The sequence below is a fragment of the Orycteropus afer genome, unplaced genomic scaffold, assembly GCF_000298275.1.
Source record: "Orycteropus afer afer isolate SDZICR_OR568_19922 unplaced genomic scaffold, OryAfe1.0 scaffold00026, whole genome shotgun sequence".
In the NCBI taxonomy this organism is placed as follows: domain Eukaryota; kingdom Metazoa; phylum Chordata; class Mammalia; order Tubulidentata; family Orycteropodidae; genus Orycteropus; species Orycteropus afer.
Genome location: NW_006921613.1, coordinates 18,818,000 through 18,843,583, shown reverse-complemented (window position 1 = coordinate 18,843,583; position 25,584 = coordinate 18,818,000). Strand labels below are relative to the sequence as shown.

Here is a 25,584-nt window from a genome sequence, read left to right as displayed (position 1 = left end):
GGGGGCGACACGTGCTTTTCAAGTGTTGCCTTCCCCAAAGCCTTGCAGAAGCTGGTTCAGTGTTTCAACTGGACTCAAAAGTGTTTCTAATTTTGTTCGTGGACTCCCTCATGTCATTCCTATTTACTGAGAGCCTGCTATGTGTCAGATCTGTACTGGAATACAGAGGAAGGATCTCCTCCAGGATCATGGAAACACCTGCATGGTCCAAGTACAGAGGTAGGAGTGGGGTATGGTCAAGCAGTATCAAATAAGGGCAAGTAAAAAGCAGGTCTGCCTGTCCTTAACCTACCAAAGGCTTTAACACTTCCTCTTTTGACCATCCTAACCCTCAGCTTGTGGATGACATGAGATGCCCCTTCTATGGACCACAACAATCTAGGTGCCTGGTACAGGAACAGTCAGTAGAAAGGTTTCTGGGGCAATGAACTATTAGGAAATACATTTATTTTCCTCAACCAAGATCCAGTCATTTCTACTCTCCTCTCCAAAGAAGACCTAGAGTTGGAGGCTAAAAAAAATAACAAATCCAAAGAGGTGATTCAACTCCAAAATGAACCTACTGGGCAAGTCCAGACCATACATTTCTAGAACAAAAGGATATGGTTGATGGCCAGGCCCCAAGGGGAGAGCCTGTTTCTGCTTAATCTGGAATGTGAAATCAAACCATCGGGTGGGGTCTCAGAAATTGCAGAGTTCAACCTTCTTGGTGATCTCCATAAATAATATGTAGAGGCTCCTTGGTTCCAGAGGCCCAGAGAGGGTAGGGGTACAGACCTAGCTGGTGGCAGAGCCAGGCCTGGGATACAAGGCTTCTGACTTAATTTGAGTGTTTTGGGTGTACTGTACTCTCCTCTGGAAATGTTTCACACCTCAATAATAAAGTCATGACTCAGTTGCAGATACTTTTTGTTTCCAGAAACTCAGGACAGTCACTGAAGATTCAAGAGGGAGACAATATATAAGGACAATATATAAGCTCCTTTTTGGAGCTGGCCAAGGTGAACCAATACTTCACTTCTCAAACATTCTGGAGCTCCTCAATCCCACCTATTCCATCTTTACATGTTCCTCCCAATCACTGTACACTGCAGGAAGAGGCACTAGGCTCTTGTGTGGAAGTAGAAAACCATTTGAACTATTTTGAATTCCAGTGCAGTCTAGTAGAACTTTATGATGATGGAAGGGTTCTGTATCTGTGCAGTTAACACAGGAGCCACTAAACACATGTGGCCTTTGAATACTTGAAATGTGGGCTAGTGCAACTAAGAAACTGAATTTTAAATTTTATTTAAAATAAAAGTTTTATTTTAAATAAAATTTATTTTATTTTAAATAAAGTTTAATTTTATTTAAATTTTAACTAGCTACACGTCTAATCACTACCATGCTAATCAGCACAGATCTAGATATAATGCACGACACATAATAGACGTGTTACACAGGAAGTACCCAACTTATGACAGGGTTCTGTTCTGACGTAAGTCATACATTTTATTATTATTTTTTTTGTTTTCATTATTATTGGCTTTTATTATCAGTATCTTTACAAATTCAATCTTTATTCATGCTTGCGAGTTGGCATGAGAATAATATCAGCAACTTACGTGCTGCAACACTGTACCACAGTACATGTTACTAATGAAAAGATATACCTCCCCACCCCCAAAAACAACCAGACGGTCATAAGTGTAGTTCATTATAACTTGAATAAGTTGTGAGCTGAAGACTGTACTGGTGTTTTTTCCCTCTTAGTTACTGTTAATTGGTTTATTATTCTCAATTCTTAAAATAATTATCATTTCATTGTTATTTTTATCAAATTATAAGGAAGGGGTTAAAAAAGAAACACAAAGAGGTTTGGTGTCTAACTTTATTTGCATGATGAGGAACAGTTAAGAGATCTTAATCAAGCCTTATTATAGAGCTTCTATCTCCAGCCTCCTCCATACCTATGGGGAGGACAGAGCGTTGGGAACAAAGAATGGTGTTCAGAAAAATTGGGTCACTTATGCACACCAGCAAGGAAGAAAACACACATTCTTTGTTCTATCTGCCACATAGTTGATAAGGACGAAGATGCAGACACAGCAGGCCAGGAATGGAGGGTCACATCCTGGGGCAAGTTTCTGCTGTAATGCTGAGTGGCCTGGCGATTTTCCCGCTGCACCCAAGGCTGCGCAGTCTAGCTGGTGCAGCCAGCGTGATACTGAGGCTCAGCAAGTTGGGCCGTGGCTTTTCTTTCTCCACTCACTGCTCTATGTGGCTCTTAAGAAGCACTGCCTTGTCCCACCAGCCTGAAGAAAGCCCCCATCTCTGTGAATGGGGCCATCTGCGTTCATTACACCTCCCCAAATTGTACACAGAGAGGGTCCCCAGGTGGAGCTAAATCTACTACCAGCATCCCTAGCAAGCCGGCCTGCAACACAGGGCAAAGAACAGCACAATGCTGTGGTTTACAAAGGATCATAGCATGTCAAGGACAAGCCACTAAAACAGTGCCACTGCTGGGGCACTGTTATCCACCCTCACTCCTGTTAAAGATATAGGGGCACAAGACTGCAGATCTGCAGAAACCCCAGGGAGAGAAGGATGCAAGACCACTTGCCCTCATCTCCTCAGTCTCTAGGGCTGGAAACTCTGCACCATGCACCTCTAGGGCACTTAGGCAGGCAGGTTCTCCCAACCCAGGCTGAACAGACACAGCAGTGAGTTCTAAGTCCAGGTGCTACTAGCTTCTGCTCTCCCTGAACACCTCACAAGCACACTTGAGATCACATTATCATAACCTCCCAATGTGATCATTCTCTGTTTGAGCCACGATCCACCTACCTATGTAATCACAGCACCACCTTCTAACCCCTTCAAAACAAAGCTGCAGAACTGACGGCCAGGCCAAGCTGCAAGGTAAGGAGATGGAAAGTGGTGTGAAAGAGAAAGATGCCTTAAACACAAAGATCTCCACTAACAAAGCCTAAACCAGCTGGAGCTGAGCTGCTGGTGAGAGACCTGGGGGCAGGTGCCTCTGTGGAGTGCTTGCTGACAAGGTCATGTACCCAGGTCAGTGCTGGTCCATCCCTCGGTAGCTGACAGGCACACTAGCCCCAGAGGACAGGGGCCAAGAAAGAGGTGACTTAAGAATGCCCTTAGGCAGAGAATAAGGCTCTCTTAAGCTTCCCAGCATGGAGTGTGTCCTTCAGGGACATCTATTTACAATGTACATGACAATCCATTATCAATGTGTTCCTAGAAACAGAGAGGTTCCCTTGCTTCTCGCTTTAACCTGCTTTAAATATTATTTTTATTCCTGGTATCAGGAAAGTAGGAGAGAAAGCCTCAGTGGGGCAGTGAGGGTAGAGATAAAGGAAGAAAATAAATAGTGAGAAAGAGAAGAGGCTGAAAAATAAAGAGGCAAAGGGGGATTCTCTGGGGGATGCAGGGCACAGCTACCATGGAGAAATAACTGCCACACACAAACAATTAGCCACTTGGTGTATACAGTACTGTTCTCTCATAGGACTCTCAGGCAACCCTGCTGAGGGGTCCTTGTAAAGTTGTGCACTTAGTACAAAAACTCTGAATAAACTATCAGTGGCTACAAACACTTGAGATAAGTTTCCTTATTCAGGTGATTGATATGAAAGGCAAGATGGTGCACTTCCTCCACCTCCTCCTGTCCAAGCAAGTGGTAAATAAACTATCTAGAACTGCCTGCAACCTAATGGTGTTAGGTATAACTAATCCTTTTTTTCTATTAAAAAGCTGGCAATGCCAGACCACAAGTCTGATTAATTCAGAGGATGTTCTAGGGCACAAGGTGTCTACTAATGTGCAAATGAGACACCTAGGGGTGGTAGACCAAAGCACACCTAAGACCGGGTGCTCCTTCATATCTGGGACAGTGAGCTGTTCCATCTGTGGTCCTTGGCATGCTGGGCTCAGGTGTCAACCGAGTTCACCTCTTTGGAACAGAAGTAGTGCACGACCACTCCATTGGGGTATCTTGCAAATGCACTGCAGGGAAAGAAAACAACTTGAGAGTAGGGACTGCCTCTGAGAGAACACACTTCTGTACCTGGAAAAGGCACCTTGCCCCAAGCTATCCCACCCTGACCACAAGGAACAGCCTCTCTCAAGGGTCTCTGGATTCATGTAGCCACCATATCTGCCAAACAACCAAAAGAGGATGAGTTCCATGTTGTTTGAGTGCACGAGGCTATTTCTGATTGGATAATCAAGGCCAGACCCCCAGGCAGATGGGGTGACCCACTGATGCACTGACAGCAGATGATGCTCATCAGAACGAATGCCAGACTGATTCTGACGAAGAGCAGTGACTCAGGTCTCTAGAGAAAAAGATTCTTCTAGTCGTGTAAGAAAATGGACAAATAGCTCTCCTTTGAATGAAAGGTGAACAACTGGAGTATACATCTTAAAATAACAGGATGCTGGCTCAGGATTGTGCTCAAGTCATGAGGTGGCAGGTTGAAAGATCTTTCTCTTCCTTTAGAGGTGCATCCTGTTAGGATAAGGACTTTCTACCCACATACAACTCTCACCAGCCACTGGTCAAAACATAATTTCTAGCTGCCAGAAGGGAAGGGCTTTCTGGACAAGATGATAACACCTCCATGCCACACATTTCAGGTCTCTAAATTCTCAAAGCCCACCTCCAATAGTTAACACTGAACTGCTTTCTGGGAGCTCAAGAACTAAAAGGAGCAAAGATAATTAGCAGCCAGTGCTTGCCATCTTTGGTTAAAGAGCAGAGATCCAGCCTGAGCAGTGCCCACCTAACTTTGCCTTGACCTCCAGCTAGCCCCGAGGCAGGACAAACCCACATCAGAGGTAAGGCACCCATGCACAGGCTGGAAAGGAAGCTCACCTGTTCCCTATCTTCTTCTTGCACACCATGCACACCTTCTCCTCTGTGATGATGCACTTCACCTGCTGGTGTAAAATCCGCTCTTCTTGGACCTGGAAGGAACAGAGAACCTGGGGGAGGAGTTGCACATAGAAGCAGAGATAGAGGCTGGCACTACCTCATATCTCAGCCTTCACAGATTCCTCTAATTGAAGCACTTAGAACTAAATGTCAAGGTAGACATTGTATCAGCTTGAGCTTCAGAGCAAGCAACATAAAGCTCTGCCTCTGTCTGAATGGAACATGGTTATGATAAGCAGCAAGCCTGGGTGGCAAAAACAGTTAAGTGCTCAGCTACTAACCAAATGGTTGGTGGTTCAAATCTCCCCAGAGGCCCCTAAGAAGAAAGCCATGGTGATCTACTTCCTAAAGATCAGCCATTGAAAACCCTATGCAGTGGCACACAAGGGGTTACCATGTGTCAGAATCAATGGCAACTGGTTTGTTTGTTTGTTTTTTTGGGGTGGTCTCTTACTAAAATATAGAAGCTCCATCCTAGAGTTTGGAAGCCCATACCCTCAGGAACTCTGCATGGAGAAGGTTCTTGAGCACTTGATTGAACCGTTTCTTTTGTGCATTTTCTTCTAAGACCTTTTCCAGAAAGATGCGTATATCATTAATCTGAGTGTTTGCCGGCAGAAGGTTGAGAGCCTAGGGATAGGAACAGAGATGGGAACAGCGTGAGGACCAGCAGTGAGACTGAGGATCCCAGTCCCTTTCTCCAGCCTTCTTGCTCACCACTTCCTGCAAATGCCCTCTGTCTCACTGAGAAGAACTGCTGACCTTGGTGGTGTCCAATTTGCTGTGGTGCAACTCAAGGACCTGCAGGGCAGCCTGGAGGTTGGCTTGTGGCTCCAGCAGTTCCAGCTTGATTGGCCCCAGGCAGTGAACGCTGGGGGGTGACAGGTACATCCGAAGCAGGGACAGATATACCTGCCTCACAGAGATACAAGCCACACACTTTAGGGCCCCAGTGGCCCAGCAGCAACTTTTCCAGAACAACCCCAACACTGACCATGTCTAAAGATTAAAGAGGTTGGGTTAGTCTAAAGTAACAGTTATCAAGAGCATTTAAAACTCATCACTTGTCATCTTTTCAAAGATACTGGTGAAATCACACTGCCAAATAAAAATGTTAAAAATGAAAGATTTTTTTTCTGAGAGACAAAAACAAATGCCTTGTACTTGTTTAATATTTTGCAGTTTACAAAGGGTCGATGCCACATAATGACTCAGAAAGATTTCTCACATGCTTTGGGCTTTGAAAGCTACAGTTTAGCAGGTGAGGATCAGCCCAACAGGAGATGCCCCACTTTCTACTGGTATCCCTACCACAGGGTTTTACAACCTCAGCACTACTAGATCTTGGGCTGGATAAATTCTTTGTTGTGTGGTTGACCTGTGCATTGTATAGTAGCATCTCTGGCCTCTAATCACTAAATAGATGGCAGTGGCAACAACCAAAAATGTCTTTACACATTGACAAAACCATGTTTCTAGACACAGTACACGTGAGCCTTATCTGAACCACCAGACATTCCTCCTCACTAGGCTGACCACATAATTTATAAAACAAATCAGGCCTTTTTTTCCCAGAGTAAAGGGGCAGGGGTGCTAGCAATAATTATGCTGAGACAACAAGTGTAAACCAGGACAATCCCAAGCAAACCACGGACATATGGGCACCCTGCCTCTCAGTACACAAACACAAAATCAACCAGCCCAGAACCACCATGCTCTGTTTTACTGCAGCAACGGACACCAGTGTCACCTGTAGCTAAACCAATGGGGTTGGATACACTAGGAGAGGCAGTCAAATGCATACATGCTCCGTAGGGCCAAAGTCACTACTTACATCTTTGTTGCCATCTTTGTTTTGGTCATAATGCTTGTGGCAATACCTGTAAGGGAGAAAGTGGTGAGACAAGGCTGGAGGGGCTGCCCCAAAGGAGAGGTCACCAATGGCACCTCCATGAGCTTTCTAAAGATAACCAGGAAAAACAAGGGCCAGCACAGGGGCAAGTCTCACCCCTGTTGCACAGTGGTGGGGAGATGGCTCTCTAGATCTCTCATACTTCTCACCTCTCTCCAGGGCCTTATTTAGGTGCTCTGGAGGTGGGATAACAGGTCAACTTACTCCTCAGCCATCCTGGTATCCTTCAAGATGTGGACATAGATGAAGAGGGCTTGTTCATGTTTCCCCATGCGCCCCAAGAGAAGAGCTCGCTCTTCTAAAAGGCCTATAAGGAAAATGGAATATAGGGAACTATCACCACCATTATATAAGCACAAGGTCAGAGACTAGGCTATTAGAAAAATGGATTATCAGAGCAATATAAAATAGAAGAGAGTATAATTTTTATTACTTGAGATTTTCTTAAGGTAAAAAATTACCAACATTTTAGAAAGCAGAAAGAGGCTATTTTAGGAGATATTTTATCTCATCTTTTTCGTGCTCACTTAAAAATTGCGTAAGAACACTCATTCAATAGCCAAATGCATGACAAGCATCCATGACGTGCTAGGTACTTCAATAAGGTAAGCAAACACTTGGTCTCTGCCGTCATAGAGCTTACACATCACTTTTTCAGACAAATTATGCCAACTTGCAAAAACTGCAGAACAAGGAAGTTGGCCAACTGCAGCGATAAACAGGTTTCAACTTGGCCATCAATTAGCATGTGGTTCACACCCCGTCATGGGGATAAAAGTGTTTCAGTTATGAAACAAAAGTGAGTCTTCAGACAAGGCAAAACAGGAGCACTGGCCTGAAGACCTCAACTTCTGGAGGGCTAAAGAACTGTAAAATAATATATTATTTTCAGCTGAAGGGGCTTCTGGCCACAAGCCAGACACTCACCATCAAAAGGAAAATCACAGATCAGCCGGCCTGGATCATAGTAGCTGGAAATCTCCAAGAACATAAGAAGCTTCTGCCGGTATTCCCCCAGCTCTCCCTCTTCCTCTCCAGCAGGGACTGGAGTTTTGCCTTTAAGGAGAACAACCTCCACATGAGAGAATGCCATCAGGCAGCAATGTGGGAAGTGGCACAAATAAGAGGAAGGGTTCCATGATGTTACCATAAGGCTGAGGAAGCTTTCAGTTGAACTTCTCTTAGTTTATGGTCTTTACATGATTCCAAAATATCAGCTTGAGGTTAAAACACATGCTGAATACAGAAACACTCTGGTAGGCAAACCTGTTTCTTATCAGCATAGCTGTCACCTTACAGACAGATCTGATCCTCCCACCTTCCCCAGGGTAACTCCCAGTGATGCTCAGAGATGTCCAGATCTAGGCAGTAGCTCCTGAATCTGACACTCCTCGGTGGGGCTGCTCAGCTTTCTGGACTCCTCTAAAGAACTGCCTACCCACCTGGGCCCATAAAGAAGGGTGAGTTCTGCTTCCCAACACCACACATCACATCCTCAGCTCTGTGCTTGCCTCTAAGACCTGGGGTTGATCAGCTTTCTATGAGAACTGGTACCTGCAGGGAAGGACAGGAGGTACTCCTTCATCAGACCTTGTACCTTCTCACAGTACAGCTGGATCAAGCAGTTGTGGAACCGAGAGCCCGTCTCCTCCCATACGTGGATGACGTGTTCCTGGGGCAAGATACAGGTCTGCCTGGTACCCTCGATGTTTTGACCTGGTTCAGTCAACCAATCTTCCTCATACTGTCTAAGGCCTAATAGGTCTCATACAGATTATTTCCTAATTAAACTGCAAAGATTGCCAGGGGATTACCCATTACCCATTCAGTTGATTCTGACTCATAGCAACCCCAAAGCACAGAGTAGAACTGCCCCATAAGGTTTCTAAGGCCGTAATCTTTATGGAAGCAGACTGCCACATTTTTCTCCCACTACCAAGTGACAGCACACTTCTATAATCACTGGGAAATTTCACAATGCAATCCAGCAACATCAGGAATTATTTTCTTGATTTCCTGTCTAAACTCCTTTTATTGATTTTGTACCCAAATCTTCCAAATTCTTATATTACCCCATGTAATTAAAATTAAGTATTTGCATTCTGGCACTTAAAAACTATTTGACTGTCCTGTGGTCACAGTTAAGTCTGGTTATACAAATGTGGCTTTGAAATTTTTTTTGTCAAACACCATTCTCATTACCTACAGTTAGAAGGTATCATCAAAAAGCAACATTTCTAGTTTGGTCTACTGGGGATCCTTTCTTGAGAAGTTGTAATAACCCCCTTCTGCCAATGCTCAAGTGAAAAATGACACAAACCCCAATGTGAACTACCCAATGATGAAACTATGCAGTATAATCTAAGTTCCCAGGTTTGAAGCTTTTGAGTTTAGACCAAAAACATCTCTTACCAGATAGGGAATAGCTAGGCCTTTAAAATTCTCTGTTAAGAAGCCGAGCACTCGATCTCGTGGCAGAGACTCCACCTCTGGGAGATCTTCAGTAAATATCTGTCAAACAAACCACTGTTCTAGCAGCAGAACATCGGACTGCAATATGGCCACACACATGCACACATGTAGGAATCAAGTAGACAAACATTTGGAAGGAGAAGGGCTTGTAAGAAGGCATTTGGATATATAATAGAGCTAACAAGGGGCAATGTCATGATAACTTCTTAGCCAAGCCAACCACCCTGAGGGAACGAGTGTTCGACTTGTGGGCTCAGGACCATGGTTGCAGGGGATATCAAGCTCAATCAGCATAACATACTACACAAAAATACTGTTCTACATCCTATTTTAGTGAGTAGTGACTGGGATCTTAAAGCTTGCAAGTGACCATCCAGATGCAACAATGGGTTTCTCCTTATCTGGAGCAAAGAAGAATGGAGAAAACCAAAGACACATGGGAACAATTAGTCCAAGGGACTAGCACACCATGCAATCCTCAGCCTGTATGACCATGAGACCAGAAGAACTAGATGGCGCCTGGCTACCACTGTCAACCACTGGGGAAGGGATCAGTGCAGGAGATCCTGGATAGATTGGGCAAACAATGTGAAACAAAACTAAACTCAAAATCATAAAAAAAAAAAAGACCAGGTTTACTGGTCTGATAGAGCCTGATGAGACCCCTGAGACTATGGCCCTTAGTTAGTTACCTTCAGGTCTGGGACTGAATTCACTCCTATGGCCTCTAGTCAAACAACAGACAGGCATATGCAGTGAACATTTACATCAGGTAGATGTATTCCTTGGAGCGATCAATCATAGGAGAACAGAAGGACAGTGTTTGCACAAGGAGACAACTCGTGAGAGTGGGAGTGCATGGGAGGGAAGGACACAGGGAAGAAGTAACTACAGGGAGGAAGTGGGAAAGAGCTGTTACACTGTGGGGGAATTGCAGTCAATATTGAAACAAAATGTGAAAGAACTGCTATATGGAAAATGAATTTGCTCTGTATACTTTCACCCAAAACACAATAAAAATTAAAAAAAAAAAAGAGGGTGGTATTTGGATACAGCCCTTTATTTTAACAGAGGGGACAAGCTCATACACCTAATTAGTGTGTACAACACTAAATCCTAGGTCCCTGCACCCATGGAAGGCTCCTCCACTAGACTACACTGTAGTCTGAAGTTCCCCATTCTACTCCCTCAAACTAGAGGAAACTCCATGAATCTATCCTCTCCCTCCACCCATCGCCGCCCCAAATGGAACTGGGACAAACAGTGGTAAGCAGATAAATCAGAGGGAGTCCTGTGACCTACCTTCAGGCCATCTTCTGGGAAGTCTCTCAGCACCCACACTGAGTAGGAAAAAATCAAATGCAGGTTTTCTGTGCCTATAGGAAGAGTTAAGACTTGTCAGCAGCTGAAGTCCACCTGCCCACAGTACTGGGAAAGCTTGCAGGGAGTCCCGGGTTTGATTTTCCAGAGAAAAGAGCTCTGCCCAATCACCAGCCCCTGAGGGTTGTCTGACTCTACAAGGGTGGTTACACACCAAGGGGCTGTCATGGTTAGACCCCTGGGGGATTTCTACCCCAACTGAAGGAACAAGGTTGAGTAAACATAATGGAAGGAGGGACTGACCGGCAAGCATCAGAAACAAAGACCAGGTACAACTGAACATGAGCCTTTCCCATTTCCCCTTTCGAAAGCTGAACTTACCCAGATGTTGCAGGTACTGCACTGTCCTCTCATGGCCTTTCAGAGGGGAGTTTGCTTTCTTGGACTGGTCCACCAGCACCTGGAGAGCTGGCCATGAAGCCCAAGAACAAGGCCATGAGCCTCTCCCAGAAGGCACACACCCATGTGAGATTTCTCACACCCTAGCAGGCATCCCCTGTCAGCATAAAAGAGACATCCCAGAACTAAGCTCTTCTCCAGTTACCTTTCTCATGAAGCCCCTTCTTTTCATACAGGATTATCAGTTCACTGTACTTGTGTGCCTTCTTCAGCACATGCTCACTCTCTTCGATGTGACAGTGATTGTTCTCCAGACGAAGCAAGGGGGCCACCAGGGCCACATTTGTCTACAGAGGAAGTAGCACTTTAGTGGAAACTGCTGCCTGGGGAGTCCCACCCTTACCCAGCCCAGGCCTCCTCTGGCCTGAATGGCTAGGGATGTAATACAAGCAAGAGAAAGCAAAACACCCTCTTATTCAGGACTGTAGAAATAGTGGCTTTTGTAGTGCATCTGTGCACTTTCTCAGACTGTGTTTTACTTTTTATGAGGGGAAGAGGATATTTTCGTTGCGGAAACACTCTCCTTGTTTACCTTGTAGCATTAACTACAATCCTACCAAGAAAAACAGCTCACTGTGAGATTCTAGATCAATGTTTTGCCTTATTCTCTTAATTCCAAGAAACTCACAGGTATCAAAGACTAGGTAGTTCCTTCACCAAAGATTTTACTTTACTCCAAAGTACAGTGTCCCCTTCCACTTTTCCAGAGTTTTAGGGGAATGGAGGATTCTGGGTACCTCTAAATGTTCAATTAACTCACGTGGAGGTAGCACTTGAGCAGGGTGGTGTCAATGATTTGCAACAGCTTCTTCTTCGACTTGATGGTAGGAGTGCCTTCCATGAGTGGGGAGGTGCTAGACTGGTGATCAGAGTCATTCAACTTCTTTACCAGTTGACTTCGTTTCTGCGAAGACCAAAAATGAGGGTCAAGGCCAGGACTAAATCCTACTTTATCACCTCAACTACTATTGTTGTTGTTGCTAGGTGCTGGCAAGTCAGTTCTGACTCACAGTGACCCTATGTACAACAGAACAAAACTCTTGCACCATCCTCACAGTCACTGCCATGTTTGAGCCCATCATTATAGCCACTGTGTCAATCAATCTCACTGAGGGGCTTCTCCTTTTTCTGCTGACCCTTTACTTTGCCAAGCATGATACACTTCTCTAAGGACTGGTCCCTTCTGACAACATGACCAAGTATGAGAGATGAAGTCTGGCCACTCTCACTTCTAAGGAGTATTCCAACTGCATTTCTTCCAAGACAGATTTACTCATTCTTCTACTAGTCCAAAACTCCAAATCAGCTCACACCTATCCACCCTGATCTCACATTAGCATTACAATTCTTATCAGGGATTAAACAGATGACTGCCAAATTGCCCACATACAATGACAACCATCAATTGAGTATTTTTTGCATACTAGGCACTGTGTCAAGCACATCATACATTATAGTATTTTAAATCTAAAACAAACACAGGGATCATTATCCCTATTTTACAGGTGAAGAACCCAAGATACAGTTAAGATACCTCGTGAATGGTAGAGGCAGGATTCAACCCAGCATCTGTCTGATCCAAAGACCGTGTTTTTTTATTCTTTTAAGTCAACTTTAAGGCACAATTTATATACACTAAAACGTATCCCTCTGAAGTATATGTTTCATGCACTTTGATACTTTGATGTAGCCACCTCCTCAATCAAGGAATAGAACATTTCTATCACCCTGATCTGTTTTATATCACGATAAATTAGTTTTAGCCAAGTCCAGAATTCATGAAATTGGAATCAACCAGTTCGTACCCTTTTGTCTCTGGCAAAGACCAGTCTTATCTGCTCTACTATCTTTCTGGAACAATACCAATGTTGGCTACCTTCACGTATTCAAACATCAGTGGAGAAGGCTAGGGAAGAACACATGCCTGGATTCCTAAAGCTAAGATATTGTCAGTAGAGGGCCTTTTATAATGCCACGGCTTTGGGAGACATGTGCCCCAGGAACCTTTCTCTTGCCACATGGGCCACAGAGAATCCAGGCAGAGGCAAGTTGGTGTTCTCCCCTTGCAGGCTGCCAGACACAGCTCAGTACCCCAGGAGCCCAACATCAAAGAAGTGCTAAGGCTATCCATGCCTGAGCAGACCTGCTGGATACCCACTGATCCAGAAGCAGGTGGCAGGAAACCAGCATTAGAAATTTGCCCAGTCATCCTACTCAGTGCCTGTCCAGGGACTTCTCACAAAGGTCTACTGAACATTTACAGAGAGAAAAATAATTAAATTATCCAACTCTGAATGGGTCCACAGGAAAATAAACAATAGCTTTCTGTGACAGAGGTTAGATGCTACGAGGTTTTGATGGAGATGTTAGTCTTAATTGACTTTAAAATTTCATTTCTCTGACTTTAACAGTACATAGAAAAATATTTAAATCCAAATACATCACTCCCCAAAAAAACATATTGTAGAAGAGTATTTATTGACAGGGAAGAACTTTTATAACATAAGACTACATATAAAAAGCAAGCCGTAACACTCAAAAAGTTTGATATCTGTTAGTGATAAATAAACAAAAAATAAACAAAAATGTATTCATAAATACATATAAAAGTCTAGAAAGATAACACTAAAATATTAGTTATGTATTTCTAGGTGGTAGCATTACAGATGATTTGTATTTTTACTTTGTACTTTTCTGTGTCTTCCAAGTTTTCTGCATAGAGCAGGCATTTTTTCAAAAAGTATGTATTTTTACAAAAAAGTTTGCTTTAAAATATTTACTCTTTTCTACCAAAAAATTTATCCTTTTTATATCCTATGGCAGTTGAATGTGAATTCACTAGGTATCAAGTGTATTTCCTACTTAGCCAGATTTGATTTAAAAAATTAAAAAACAAAAAAATACCTCAGCAGTACTGTTGAGAAGGCAGAGAGAAACTGTGCCCCACCTCAGACTTCTAGAGTATTCATTTATGGAGTGCCTGGGACCTCTGGTGGAGTAGTACCTAAGGCATCTGACTGCTAATCAGAAGGCTGGCTGTTCAAACCCACTAGCCACTCCTCGGAAGAAAGACTAAGCAATCTACTTCCATAGAGATACGGCCTCAGAAACCCAAGGAGGGGTCACGATGAGTTGGATCTGACTCAACAGCAGTGAGTTTGGAGTTTTGAGTTTGAACATTACACAAGGCCCTTCATTTCCTGGCACAGAGACAGAGGTACTGGAACTTCTAGATAAATTCTTTATACACCCCTACATCATACCTACCTGTGTCAGGTAGTCAATCAGAGCTAAATGAGCCTTCTCCAATTCAGCCCCAGAAAGCACAGGCAGTGGGTTAGGATACTGCAGCTGTTTCCTGTAGTCTGTGGGCAGCAGATCAGGGTACAGGCCCATTACATGGGTGGGATCTACATGGAAGGGAAACATGATTCCTCTGTAAAGCAGCTCAGCAATTTAAGGATAAAATAAATTAAAACAAGATTACTATAACAAATAACTTCCAGAATGATTTATTCAAAGAAATGACTCTAAGTTCATGAAAATTCCACAAACTGTATATGTATGATTGAATATGTACATTTTTGTATGTATATTTTACTAAAATGTCAAAAAAAATGACATAATGGTATAATCTAAGACAAAGACACATAAACAGAATTAGAAGTGACTATTAACTCTCAAAGGTAGAGGAGAATAAATATCCAAAGAAAATCTGATAAGATATCAAAAACTTAACAGTAGGAAATGTATATATCAAAATGGGAGTATTATTAAAACAATAACAACAACAAAAAAAAAAAGGTCAGAGAATATATTTGCAGCATATATGGCAAAAGGGGTAATATGTTGACTATATAAAACAAATTCATACAAATTGGTAATAAAATATAAGACTTTACTTGCTACACGGGCAAAAGACATAACAACTGACAAAAGAAGAATCTAAGTAAGTAGGATAATGTTCTACTACATTAAGAATCAAGCAGCACACATTAAAAATGTCAAGAGGTGGCAATTTTATACCCATTTAATTATTGTTGTTATGTGCCATCGAGTCGGACCCGACTCATAGCGACCCCTCCTTGAGTTTCCGAGACAGTATCATTATGGAAGTAGACTGCCCAAGCTTTCTTCCAAGGAGTGGCTGGTGGGTTTGAACTGCCAGCCTTCTGGTTAGCAGTCAAGTGCCTTAGGCACTAAGCTACCAGAACTCCTCCCATTTAATTAGTGAAAAAAAATTTTTTTTCTATGCTATACTACCGAGTGCTTATAATAATGTGAAACTGAATCAGCCTTACACTGCCAAGACAGTAAATATTGTTACCTCGGTCCTGAGAAAAGGAACTAAGTTGCTGTCAAGAACAGGGATGGATGCTGGGCAGCCTCAAATTGATAAATGTCTCCCATCCTTCCTCTGAATAAACTCAGTTGGGGCCTCTGTTGTCAGTGTACCACCATCTCAGTGTCTCTTTGGGGAGACATTAGAATAGTGGAACTGCCACAGTAACTTAACCCTTCCCCCTGTACCAACTTTCCCCATTTTTAGAAGTCTAGTATCATTTCTCCCTATCCCTTCCAGTTCCCCCTCCCTCCATTAGTTCCTCATCCCAAGGCCACAACCACTTGTTACCTGTGCCAAGCTTAGCAAACACCTGCATGGACTCATCAAAGCGCTTTTGGCAGAAGAGGTTGAAGGCATACAAGTTCTTGATGTGATGAATCTGTTGCTGCTTTTCACTGTCGGAATCATCTTTCATTTCCTAATCAGGGAATAGGAGAGGCAAGGGCTCACTCAACAAATATTTACGTAGTACCTACTAGGTGTCAGACAATATCCTAGGAGGTATAAGTGCCTAAGTGTACAAAACAGCTACATAGTACCTACAGCCACAGTTCCCTGTCTAACTATAAGACTGATAAGTAACTATACAATTAAAATACAATAGGGTTTCTACAAAATACCTGACCAGTATTCCTCAAAACTCCAAACAGTCACGGTCAGGAAAAACAAAGAAACTATCACAGACCAGACAATAAGGAGACATGACAACTAAATGTAATGTGACATCCTGGATTTGATTCTGGAACAGAAAATGGATATTAATGGAAAAACTAGTGAAATCTGAATGAACTCTAGAGTTTAGTTTAAAAACAATAAAAAACCCTGACAAAACAAAATAAAGTAAGTGTGATGACAGAACACGTAAGAGGGAAACCCAATCCAACCTGAGTGGTGCAGCAGGGAGCCATTCTGAGAGGAATCTAAACTGAGACATAAAGGCTGAGCTGGAGTTAGTTTGATGAAGCTGTGTAGGTGACAGATGAGGTGGGGAAGAGGAGAGCATTCCAGGCAAAGACGACAGCACACGTGCAAGGTGCTAAACTGACAACGAACACACAGCATGCTCATGGAGTGAGAGATCTTTGGCACAGCTGGCACTGCATTTGAGAAAGGACCTGCTCACAATGAAAACTAAATAAACAGCACAGGGAAGAGGCGGCTACAGGGGGGAAGTGGGAAGAGAGTTGTTCCTTTGTGAAATTGCAGTCAATGTCATGAAACAAAATGTGGATGAACTGCTGTATGGAAAACGAATTTGCTCTGCAAACTTGCACCCAAATCACACACAAAAAAATAATAAATAAATAAAAACTAAATAAACAGTAGCTATTATCATTGTTTCTTCCTTACATCCTTACTTTTTCCTTACATCCTTTTTAACCAATCTTTGTTGTTGTTGTTGTTGTTATGCACTGTAGAGTCGGACCCGACTCATAGCGACCCCTTCTTGGATTTCCGAGGCAGTATCACTACGGAAGGAGACTGCCCAACTTTCCTTCCGAGAAGTGGCTGGTGGGTTTGAACCACCAGCCTTTTCTGGTTAGCAGTCAAATCCCTTAGGCACTACACTACCATAACTCCCTAACCAACCTTTAACAAACTGAATTTTCTCTTTCAAAATCTCTCTCATTTCTTCCCTTCCTTCCACTTCCTTTTCTGCTGCCACCACCCTAGTCCAGATCATAATTGTGTGGCCACATCTGATCTAAGCTGCCCTGCTTGGTGCTCTAAGGTTTTCATAACCTGGGACCAGACTCCTCTCTAACTTACTTCCCAGACATTCAAAACACACCTTCAGCTCCAGTCAGGATGGGCTCCAAATGCCCTGGAATGTGCCATACTTGTTTTCACATCTTTAACTCCTTCCTTTTCTTCAATAAGCCTGACAGCTCTCCTGTGCTCCTTCCTGATCCTAATCTTATCTACCCTTAAAGTGTTGACTCAAGTATTCAAACTTGGGGTACCTTTTACCCCCACAGTGAACTGTCCCTTCTCTAACATTTTGTTCTATGCTTTGTCAACATCAGAGTTAGTATGTAAATGCCCTCTGAAAGTTTCATGGAGTTTTTTTTTAAATCTATTTAAATAAAAGATAGGCTGCAGGCTAAGATGATGTCAACCTTCTTTTGTCATAAGAAGAGGGCACACACTAAGCACGAGCCTAGAAGAGAGAAGGGAAAATGGGACTTCATTAGTCTCTCCTCTACCAAAGATTAAAAAGACAACTGCAGCCTGACAAGTGCTAAAAGACCCTAAGACCTTCCTGCTGAGAAGGAGACACTAAGGCAACTTTGTACTAGATGATACACTTTAAGTTCAAAAACTAAATATATTTAAGCATACATATACATATATACATAAAAGTTTAAACAAAACATTTTTTTAAGAATGATAAATACAAAATGCAGGACAATGGTTGTGTCCAGAGAGGAGGCCAAGGGCTGGGGAGGAGAAGAGCACAAAAAGATATGAGTTATGCTTCTTGGGTAGGATGATGGGTTTGTGAGAATTCATTACACTACTTAAAAAAGTAAAAATATAAATTAAAATAAAATAATAGAAGAGAATGCATGAGGGGGTAAAAATAGAGTATGTTGAAACTAAGTGCCCCAAGAAGGAAATAAACTTTATGGGATATTAACTATGTTTAACAATTAAGACTGGATTTTTGTTTTAAATTCAGAACTTATACATCCAAAATAAATGCTGTTCTTCCCTCAAGGCTAACTTTCAGCCAAACAACAGACAGACCTATGAGGTAAACCTGGGAGGTATACACTGCTGAGAATAATCAATCACGCGAGACCAAAAGGGCAGCATTTGCCCAAGGGTAATGCTCAGAAACAGGAAGGGATAATAAAAGAAGGACGAATGGCAACGGTAAACACAGGGAGCAAATGGGAAGAGTGCTGTTACATTGTGGGGATTGAAACCAATGGCACAAAACAAAATGTGCATGAATTGTTGAATGGAAAACTAATTTGCTCTGTAAACTTTCACCCAAATTACAATAAAAAGTTAAATAAATAAATGCTGTTCTTCAGAAGTAGTCACCACAGGTGACTATATACATATTTATACCTAAAAAAATATAGTCACTTTTCTCCTTTCAGAAGCAACTTACACATTACCCTAGGAATTAAGTTTTACTACTGTTACCTTCATAAAAACATCTTCTCTCTTACCTACATTAGCCATTGTCTGACTAGGTTAGGCTTGCTAGAATAGACTCAGAATGACCTTTGGTTATTTTGTAAAATCAAATCCACCCTCTACAGCTGATAATAATCATCCCTGAGACACAGACTCTAAAGTCAATCTCCAGGAAGTGTTTGGCAACAGAAGCATGACTGGAATAAGGGCACGGTTCCTATTTTGCTGTGAACAATATCCCATGTAAACATTAAAGGACAGTAGCCATAATAAATATTAAGATTGCAGCCCGGAGAATGCAACAGTTTTTTTTTTTTTTTGGGGGGGGGAGGTTCAATGTATCTACAGAAGGCCAAACATTGCAGCCTACTGTTGAAAGGGATTTCAAGAGGCTTGCTAGATGTTGCATTCAACCAGAAATGTAGAAGTCTTTCCCTTAGCATAATTTTAGGGACAAAAATGTAATCTTACATTTCTGATTGTTACTAAAAAGTCTGCAATGCCTTCAATTTTGTAAGGCTATATCATATCTATTAAATTACTTTAGTCATAAATTAATTTTATGAGGCTGTTATTATCACTGCCATTCATTCTACATTTGACAGCTAAGCAAACTGAGAAAGCAGAATGACTGAGAGTTACACAGATATTCTATGGCACAGTCAAACCTGGAATACAAGCCTGCTGACTTTCAGCTCTGTAGTTATTCTACTATTCCACACCAAGTATGAACATCCAAACCAAAACCACCTACTTCTGAAAGCACTGAGGAAGGCAGACTCACAACCAAACCTGAGGAACAAGACTTACTGCCAGCTGCAGAGCCAATTCAAACTGCTTGTCCTGGAGAAGCTGTTGGATTTGGGTTGCTATGGGGACAGGAATGAGTCTCCAAACAAAATGATTGCTGGCCACATAGATAATGTTTGATCTGCAGGCAGGAATAAGAATATTAGCAAAGGAGAACAGGCTGGATGGTGACACCTAGGGGTTTGTAATGCTTTGGAATAATACAGCAACCACAGTAAAGAACAGAATTCCTTACCCTCCCGAGGTAATGAAACGGGGCCTCTGCAATTCAATGCTCTGCACCAGAAGCCTTGGCTCAAGTGTTCGGATCTCTACATACCGAGGCAGCACTGCAATGATGTAGGGAGGCTGGTGCTCTGTGTAAGAGAGAACATGTTGTGATGCAGTTCTGGTCTGTGGCTTTGGATTATTCATGGAATGTTTTCAGATGCCTGTTCAAAGCTGCATTGAAATTGGATCCCCATATAGCCCACTAGTCAAACACCAAACCAGGATCCTACAATGATACAGAAAGAAAAAGAAGTTGCTTTGACTGAATGATGCTAAGACTAGTCACCTGCACAAAAAGGATGCATCCAGCTTTACTGAGAGTGATCTGATCCACTCCTGCTGCTTCTCCCAAAAAACTGGATGAAAGTTTCACTTGCTCCTTTTTCAGTTGCCCCTAGCAACCAACAATGGGAGAACAGGTTCCATAACCTCTTCCTGCATTCTCTTAGAAAGGGCAAGAGGAAGTAACACCTTCCCTAAAATTATGCTGAGGGAGAGTTCCACATTTCCACTCAATGTTGTTCTGCTGGAAAATTTCACAGGAAAAAGATGCAAAAATCTACTTTATGCTTGCTGGTTCACAGAGAAGGTATCTGGATGGAATTCTCAATGTACTCATTTCCTACCTGACACTTGTGACTGTTTTCCTCGATTACATGCACCTGATAAAATACTTTCATTCAACTATCCATGACTCTAAATTTACTCTTGTTGAAAAAAGATCCCATTTAAATTCTTGGGTTACACCCTTGTCCCCAATTATTCTTCCTCCATCTTTTTGAAAATAACATTAACTATATCTATTCTTTCTTCCTGTACTTTTGACAGGCATGTGACAGTCCAAAGCTTAGAATGCTGAATTCAGCAGATCAATACCATGTAAGGGCTAAAGATTTCAGTATATGAAAAGCAGAAGTGATTGAACCAAAAAATCCTTGCAAGGAAAGTCTTTTGTTTCAAAGGGTGTATGGTGCCACAGAGGTTAAGTACTCGGCTGCTAACTGCTAGAGGTCAGCAGTTCAAACCCACTAGCTGCTCCATGGGAAAAAGATGAGGCAGTCTGCTTCTGTAAAGATTACAGCCTTGGAAACCCTATAGGGCAGTCCTACTATACCTTATAGGGTCACTGTGAGTTGGAATCCATTGGACAGCTATGGGTTTGGTTTGGTTTGGTATTTTCATGGCAAAGGAGATTTAACATAAACAGAGGGAATTTAGAAAAAAAGCAACACAAAACAAATCCTTTCAAATGCTAAAACTCAGAATAATTCTGAATGAAGATCAATGACCTTTGAAATAAATTTACTGTCATTTATAGTACATTAAAGAAGCTCTACTAGTGTAGTGGGTAAGACATTTGGCTACCAGAAGGTCACTGGTTCAAACCCACCAACTGCTCTATGGGTGAAAGATGAAGCAATCTGTTTCAATAAAGATTTACAGCCTTGGAATGACTGATGAGTCAGAATTGACTTGGTGGCAGTGGGTTTGGTTTTATATATATATATATATATATATATATATATATATGGAGGTATATATATTAAATTGCAAATATGAAAAACTTTTTTACTAGGAAATAGATAATTAAGAAAATTCATAGCAAATTAACCTTACTAAGAAACTATTTATTATACCATCTAGTGGTTCATTTTTGATTAATTCTTGAAATAATATGGAATACATTGTTATTGTTGTTATGTGCCGTGGAGTCGGACCCGACTCATAGTGACCCCTCCTTGGGTTTCCGAGGCAGTATCACTACGGAAGTAGATTGCCCAACCTTCCTTCCGAGGAGTGGCTGGTGGGTTTGCACCGCCAGCCTTCTGGTTAGCAGTCAAGTGTCTTAGCCACTATGCTACCAGAGCTCCTAATATGGAATATAGTTATAGAAAATTAAAGGAGCTCTGGTGGTATAGTGGTTCAGGAATTTGGCTGCTAATCAAAAGGTCAGTAGTTCAAATCCACCAACTGTTCTGCAGAAGAAAGACAAGGCAGTTTCTTTCCATAAAGATTTACAGCCTTGGAAACCCAATAGAGGTTGGTATGAGGCAGAATTGGTTAGATGATACGCAGTTTGGTTTTAGTTTATAGGACATTAAATATAATTTCATCAACTTAAAAATAACATATTGGGAGCTCTGGTAGCATAGTGTCTAAGGTACTTGACTGTTAACCAGAAGGTTGGTGGTTCAAACCCACCAGCCACTCCTCAGAAGGAAGGTTGGGCAATCTACTTCTGTAGTGATACTGTCTCAGAAACCCAAGGAAGGGTCACTATGAGTTGGGTCCAACTCGACGGCACGTAACAACAACAACAACAACATATTCCACATTATTTCAAGAATTAGTCAAAAATGAACCATTAGATGGCATAATTATCATATAGAAATTTAATCTCAAAGACTATGTTCATAAAAATACTTTCTTAGTAAGGTTAATTTGCTATGAATTTTCTTAATTATCTATTTCCTGGTAAAAAGTTTTTCATATTTGCAATTTACACTCTAAAAAAAAATAGTACAATAAAGTTTCAAAGATGGAAGGGAACTCAGAAATGAGGAAACAGGCCTAAATAGTATTTCCGTTGATTTGAGTATCTCTGCTATTATTATGTTGTCTTTTGTAATAGGAAAAAACTGAAAAATAATAAGCATGTTGCTTTGTACTTGGATTTTTTTCTCTTCTTTTTTGGGCTGGTCTCATTTTGAAAAGTTAGTACATTTTTTTTCTAGTGTTAACTTGTTTAAATACGTAAAACATCTCTTTTTTAATCTAGTCCACTTAAAAAGGTTCTAATTAAAAAGGTAATCTATAATAGGAGCTCTTTTGATTGTCACATTTTATCAAATGCTCCCCAATTCTTTGACAAGAGAGATGTTCTCTGGATCTCTTATATAAACTTAGCAGTGTCCGGCCGATGCCCAGCAGTCATACAAGAAAGGTCTGACAGGGATAACCATTCATTTTTCAGCAGCATTAGTCTTATTAATTTACTAGGAGGCTATGAGATGGTTTAGGCACTCCTGTATGTAATAAGAATTCAAAGTGCACCAAAACATCAAGGACCTCTTTTACAAGCAAAGAAGACAAACGACTCAGTACAATTTACTGTGACAGTGTGGGTACCATACAGAGATACCTGAAAGGGCTCTGGAGGTACAAAGGGGGAAGTGACTAATTCTGCCTGAGGATCAGACAAGACTTCATAGAGGAAGTGCCACTAAGCAGGGCATTATCACATGAGCATGATGTTAATGGGCAGAGAAGAAAGGAAGGGCAGCAGCTTGTACAATGGCAGAGTTAGGGGAGTCAGACTGATGAGACCTGGGCCACAGAGTAAAGATAAGAGCGGAAAAGTAAATGATATTTAGAATGTACACCATTCTGATGCTTCTGCCTATCAGATGGTGATTCTCCCCACCTTACCTAAAAAGAGTATTTTTTTCCCTCAGAAATTTATGGCACAGAAATTTTTGTGAGAAACACTGCTAAAAGTCCTGAGCCATGAACAAAGGTTTTTAAACAGGAACTCTCATACTGGAGACTTTAAGCATGTCATATGCATCTTCCTCTACTCTACCAAAGTTCCTTTTCCGAGGGAAGGAAAACAAAGTGCTCTAGAGCATCATGAAGCCTCTTCTGAAGCTACTGGCCCCTCAAACCTGTTAATACACAGAATCTTGGGCCTTAAACGGAGCTCTGGTGGCATAGTGCTGAAGGCATTTGACTGCTAACCCAGCAGCCACTCCTCAGAAGGAAGACTGGGCAATCTACTTCTGTAGTGATACCGCCTCGCAAGCCCAAGGAGGGGTCGCTATGAGTCTGAATCGTCTCAATGCAGTGAGTTGGTTTTTTTTTTTTTTGGAGAGGGGCTTACAAAATACTATCCTTTTGACTGGTCTTCCTTCTGGTCTATTCATCTCCAACCACCACCAGAATAACTGCCCTAGAACATGATGCATTTATCAAGACAGTCTACCAGTTAAAAATCTACGGCCCTCTCAGACCTTTTCATAGACCTCCAACAACCGGCCTATTTTAATCATCCATAATTCAGGCCACCTGTTTCAGCCACATCAGTCTCCTTAATGTTCTCTCGGGAGGAAGCATGTCTTCTTCATTTCCACTCATTTTCAAGCTGTTCTCTCTGACTAGAATGAAAGGGCATTATTTCTTTAAGCCAGGACTCAAACCCCCTGCCTGGCCTAATCTGATCTTACTTCCACAATGAAACTTCTCCTGGCTTATGAAACAATTAACTTCCCTTTCTGTGGCTACTGAAGCTCTCAGCTCAACCAATTTAAAGTAGTGCCTCAGTGTGTCTCTTTATCCAAGACGTAATCCTTGTCTCCCGAGCTCGAGTCCTTAAAGACACAGCAGGAACTACGTTAATAATGTTCACTCTTCTGACAGGAAATCAGTTATTGCCAGGATAGTCATATGTTTCCAGGAAACACCATCACACAGACTGGGGAGCCTGAGGCAGGCATAGCAACAGAAACACTTGGGAAGAGAGACTGACACCTAAGTGCAGTCTGCATCTCTAAGTTACAAAAACAACAGCAGCAACAATAATCACCACACCAAAAACCCTTCCTTATTGAGTTATGTATATTTTAGGAATAAATATGGGTTTTGTACAATTTCCAAACACAATCTACTTGGTCCAGGATACAACAAAATCATTTTAAAAAAGGTAGAAGAAAAATACAGTTTTTAAAAATAAAGATGTCACTAAATAATCACTTCCTAAAACCAAAAGATGAGAACTATAGGAGTTAGTAAATCTCTAAGTCAATGGTGGTAAAGCAGTATGGGTAGAGACAGTGAGAATGGTGATTACCACAGGAAGGCTGTAACCAATGTCACTGAACTGTATGTATAGGAATTGTTAGATGGGTGCATGTTCTGCTGTGGATAGTTTTACCAAGTAACAATAACAATAATAATTTCTTAAAATGGATATTTCTGCTTACAGTTTTCTTCCTCTATATAAAAACTGGGTTTCCCACAAAAGTCATAATATTGTTTTTAATGACCCTAGAGCATTCATCTACTTCTAAGAACGGGAACTGAGAGTGAATGACACAACCTAACCCAACTCTGCTAGAGCTGATGAATGGGACTCCTTCTTCAAGGACTCCATTCAACCCCAACTCAAAGTGGGGAATGCAGCTACTATTGGTTCTCACCCATGGCAACTGGTATGTCGGTCCAATTCAGGGCACATTTTTGTGTGCAGATCCCCTCCTCATTGAGCACCACGGTGAGATCATCCTGACCCACGGCCACCTTTCCATCTGCCAGAGGTGCAACTAAGGGCTCCAGCTGTTTTCCTGTTGGGAAGAGTTCTTTGATGGATCCCTTTCCATCCACCTACAGGAAGACACAAAGTGAGGTACTTAGTATTCACTGGCTGGAGGCATAAACATGGCCTGGAAAAAAAATGCAGATAAAACCCAAAAGCTGAAGAAGCCAGTAAGTCTTCGTTCAGCATAAGGAAAGATTATAGAGTTTGGAAAGACAAACTTTATTATCACAATGTAGAACCAGTGTTCTTTTTCTGTAACACAGAGAAAAGCAGCTAGCTTGGCAACTGACAATACCAAGTGCTGGTAAGGATGCAGAGCAAATGGAACTCTAATGCACTGCTGGTGGGAATGCACAATGATCCAGCCATTTTCTTTGCTGGTTGTTGGTTTTCTTGTAAGTTAAATAAGCAGTTAACATATAACCCAATACCATTCCTGGGCATTTACCTAGAGAAATGAAAATTTATGCTTATACAAAAACATGTATGTGGAGGGGCGGGGCAAGATGGCGGACTAGGCAGAAGGATTGCACAGACCCTCTTCAACAAAGAAAAGGGAAACCAATTAACACAGACACAGAAGA

The 25,584-nt window shown here is 41.9% G+C and overlaps 1 protein-coding gene across 1 annotated transcript in view; it reads right to left on the bottom strand.

Moving 5' to 3' along the window:
• Positions 1–3,938: 3,938 nt before the first annotated feature.
• VPS39 (VPS39 subunit of HOPS complex) overlaps positions 3,939–25,584 on the bottom strand; it is a 50,879-nt gene continuing 29,233 nt past the window's right edge. Inside the window, exons 9-26 of the mRNA XM_007935286.1 lie at positions 24,882–25,065; positions 19,652–19,772; positions 19,417–19,537; positions 15,742–15,871; positions 14,376–14,518; positions 11,869–12,012; positions 11,254–11,395; positions 11,031–11,117; positions 10,632–10,705; positions 9,270–9,368; positions 8,412–8,529; positions 7,785–7,913; positions 7,062–7,164; positions 6,780–6,825; positions 5,708–5,857; positions 5,441–5,575; positions 4,886–4,977; positions 3,939–4,014 (exon numbers count right to left, since the gene is read on the bottom strand). Coding sequence (XP_007933477.1) covers positions 3,939–4,014; positions 4,886–4,977; positions 5,441–5,575; positions 5,708–5,857; positions 6,780–6,825; positions 7,062–7,164; positions 7,785–7,913; positions 8,412–8,529; positions 9,270–9,368; positions 10,632–10,705; positions 11,031–11,117; positions 11,254–11,395; positions 11,869–12,012; positions 14,376–14,518; positions 15,742–15,871; positions 19,417–19,537; positions 19,652–19,772; positions 24,882–25,065 — 2,094 coding nt within the window. The remainder of the gene's footprint in view (positions 4,015–4,885; positions 4,978–5,440; positions 5,576–5,707; positions 5,858–6,779; positions 6,826–7,061; positions 7,165–7,784; positions 7,914–8,411; positions 8,530–9,269; positions 9,369–10,631; positions 10,706–11,030; positions 11,118–11,253; positions 11,396–11,868; positions 12,013–14,375; positions 14,519–15,741; positions 15,872–19,416; positions 19,538–19,651; positions 19,773–24,881; positions 25,066–25,584) is intronic.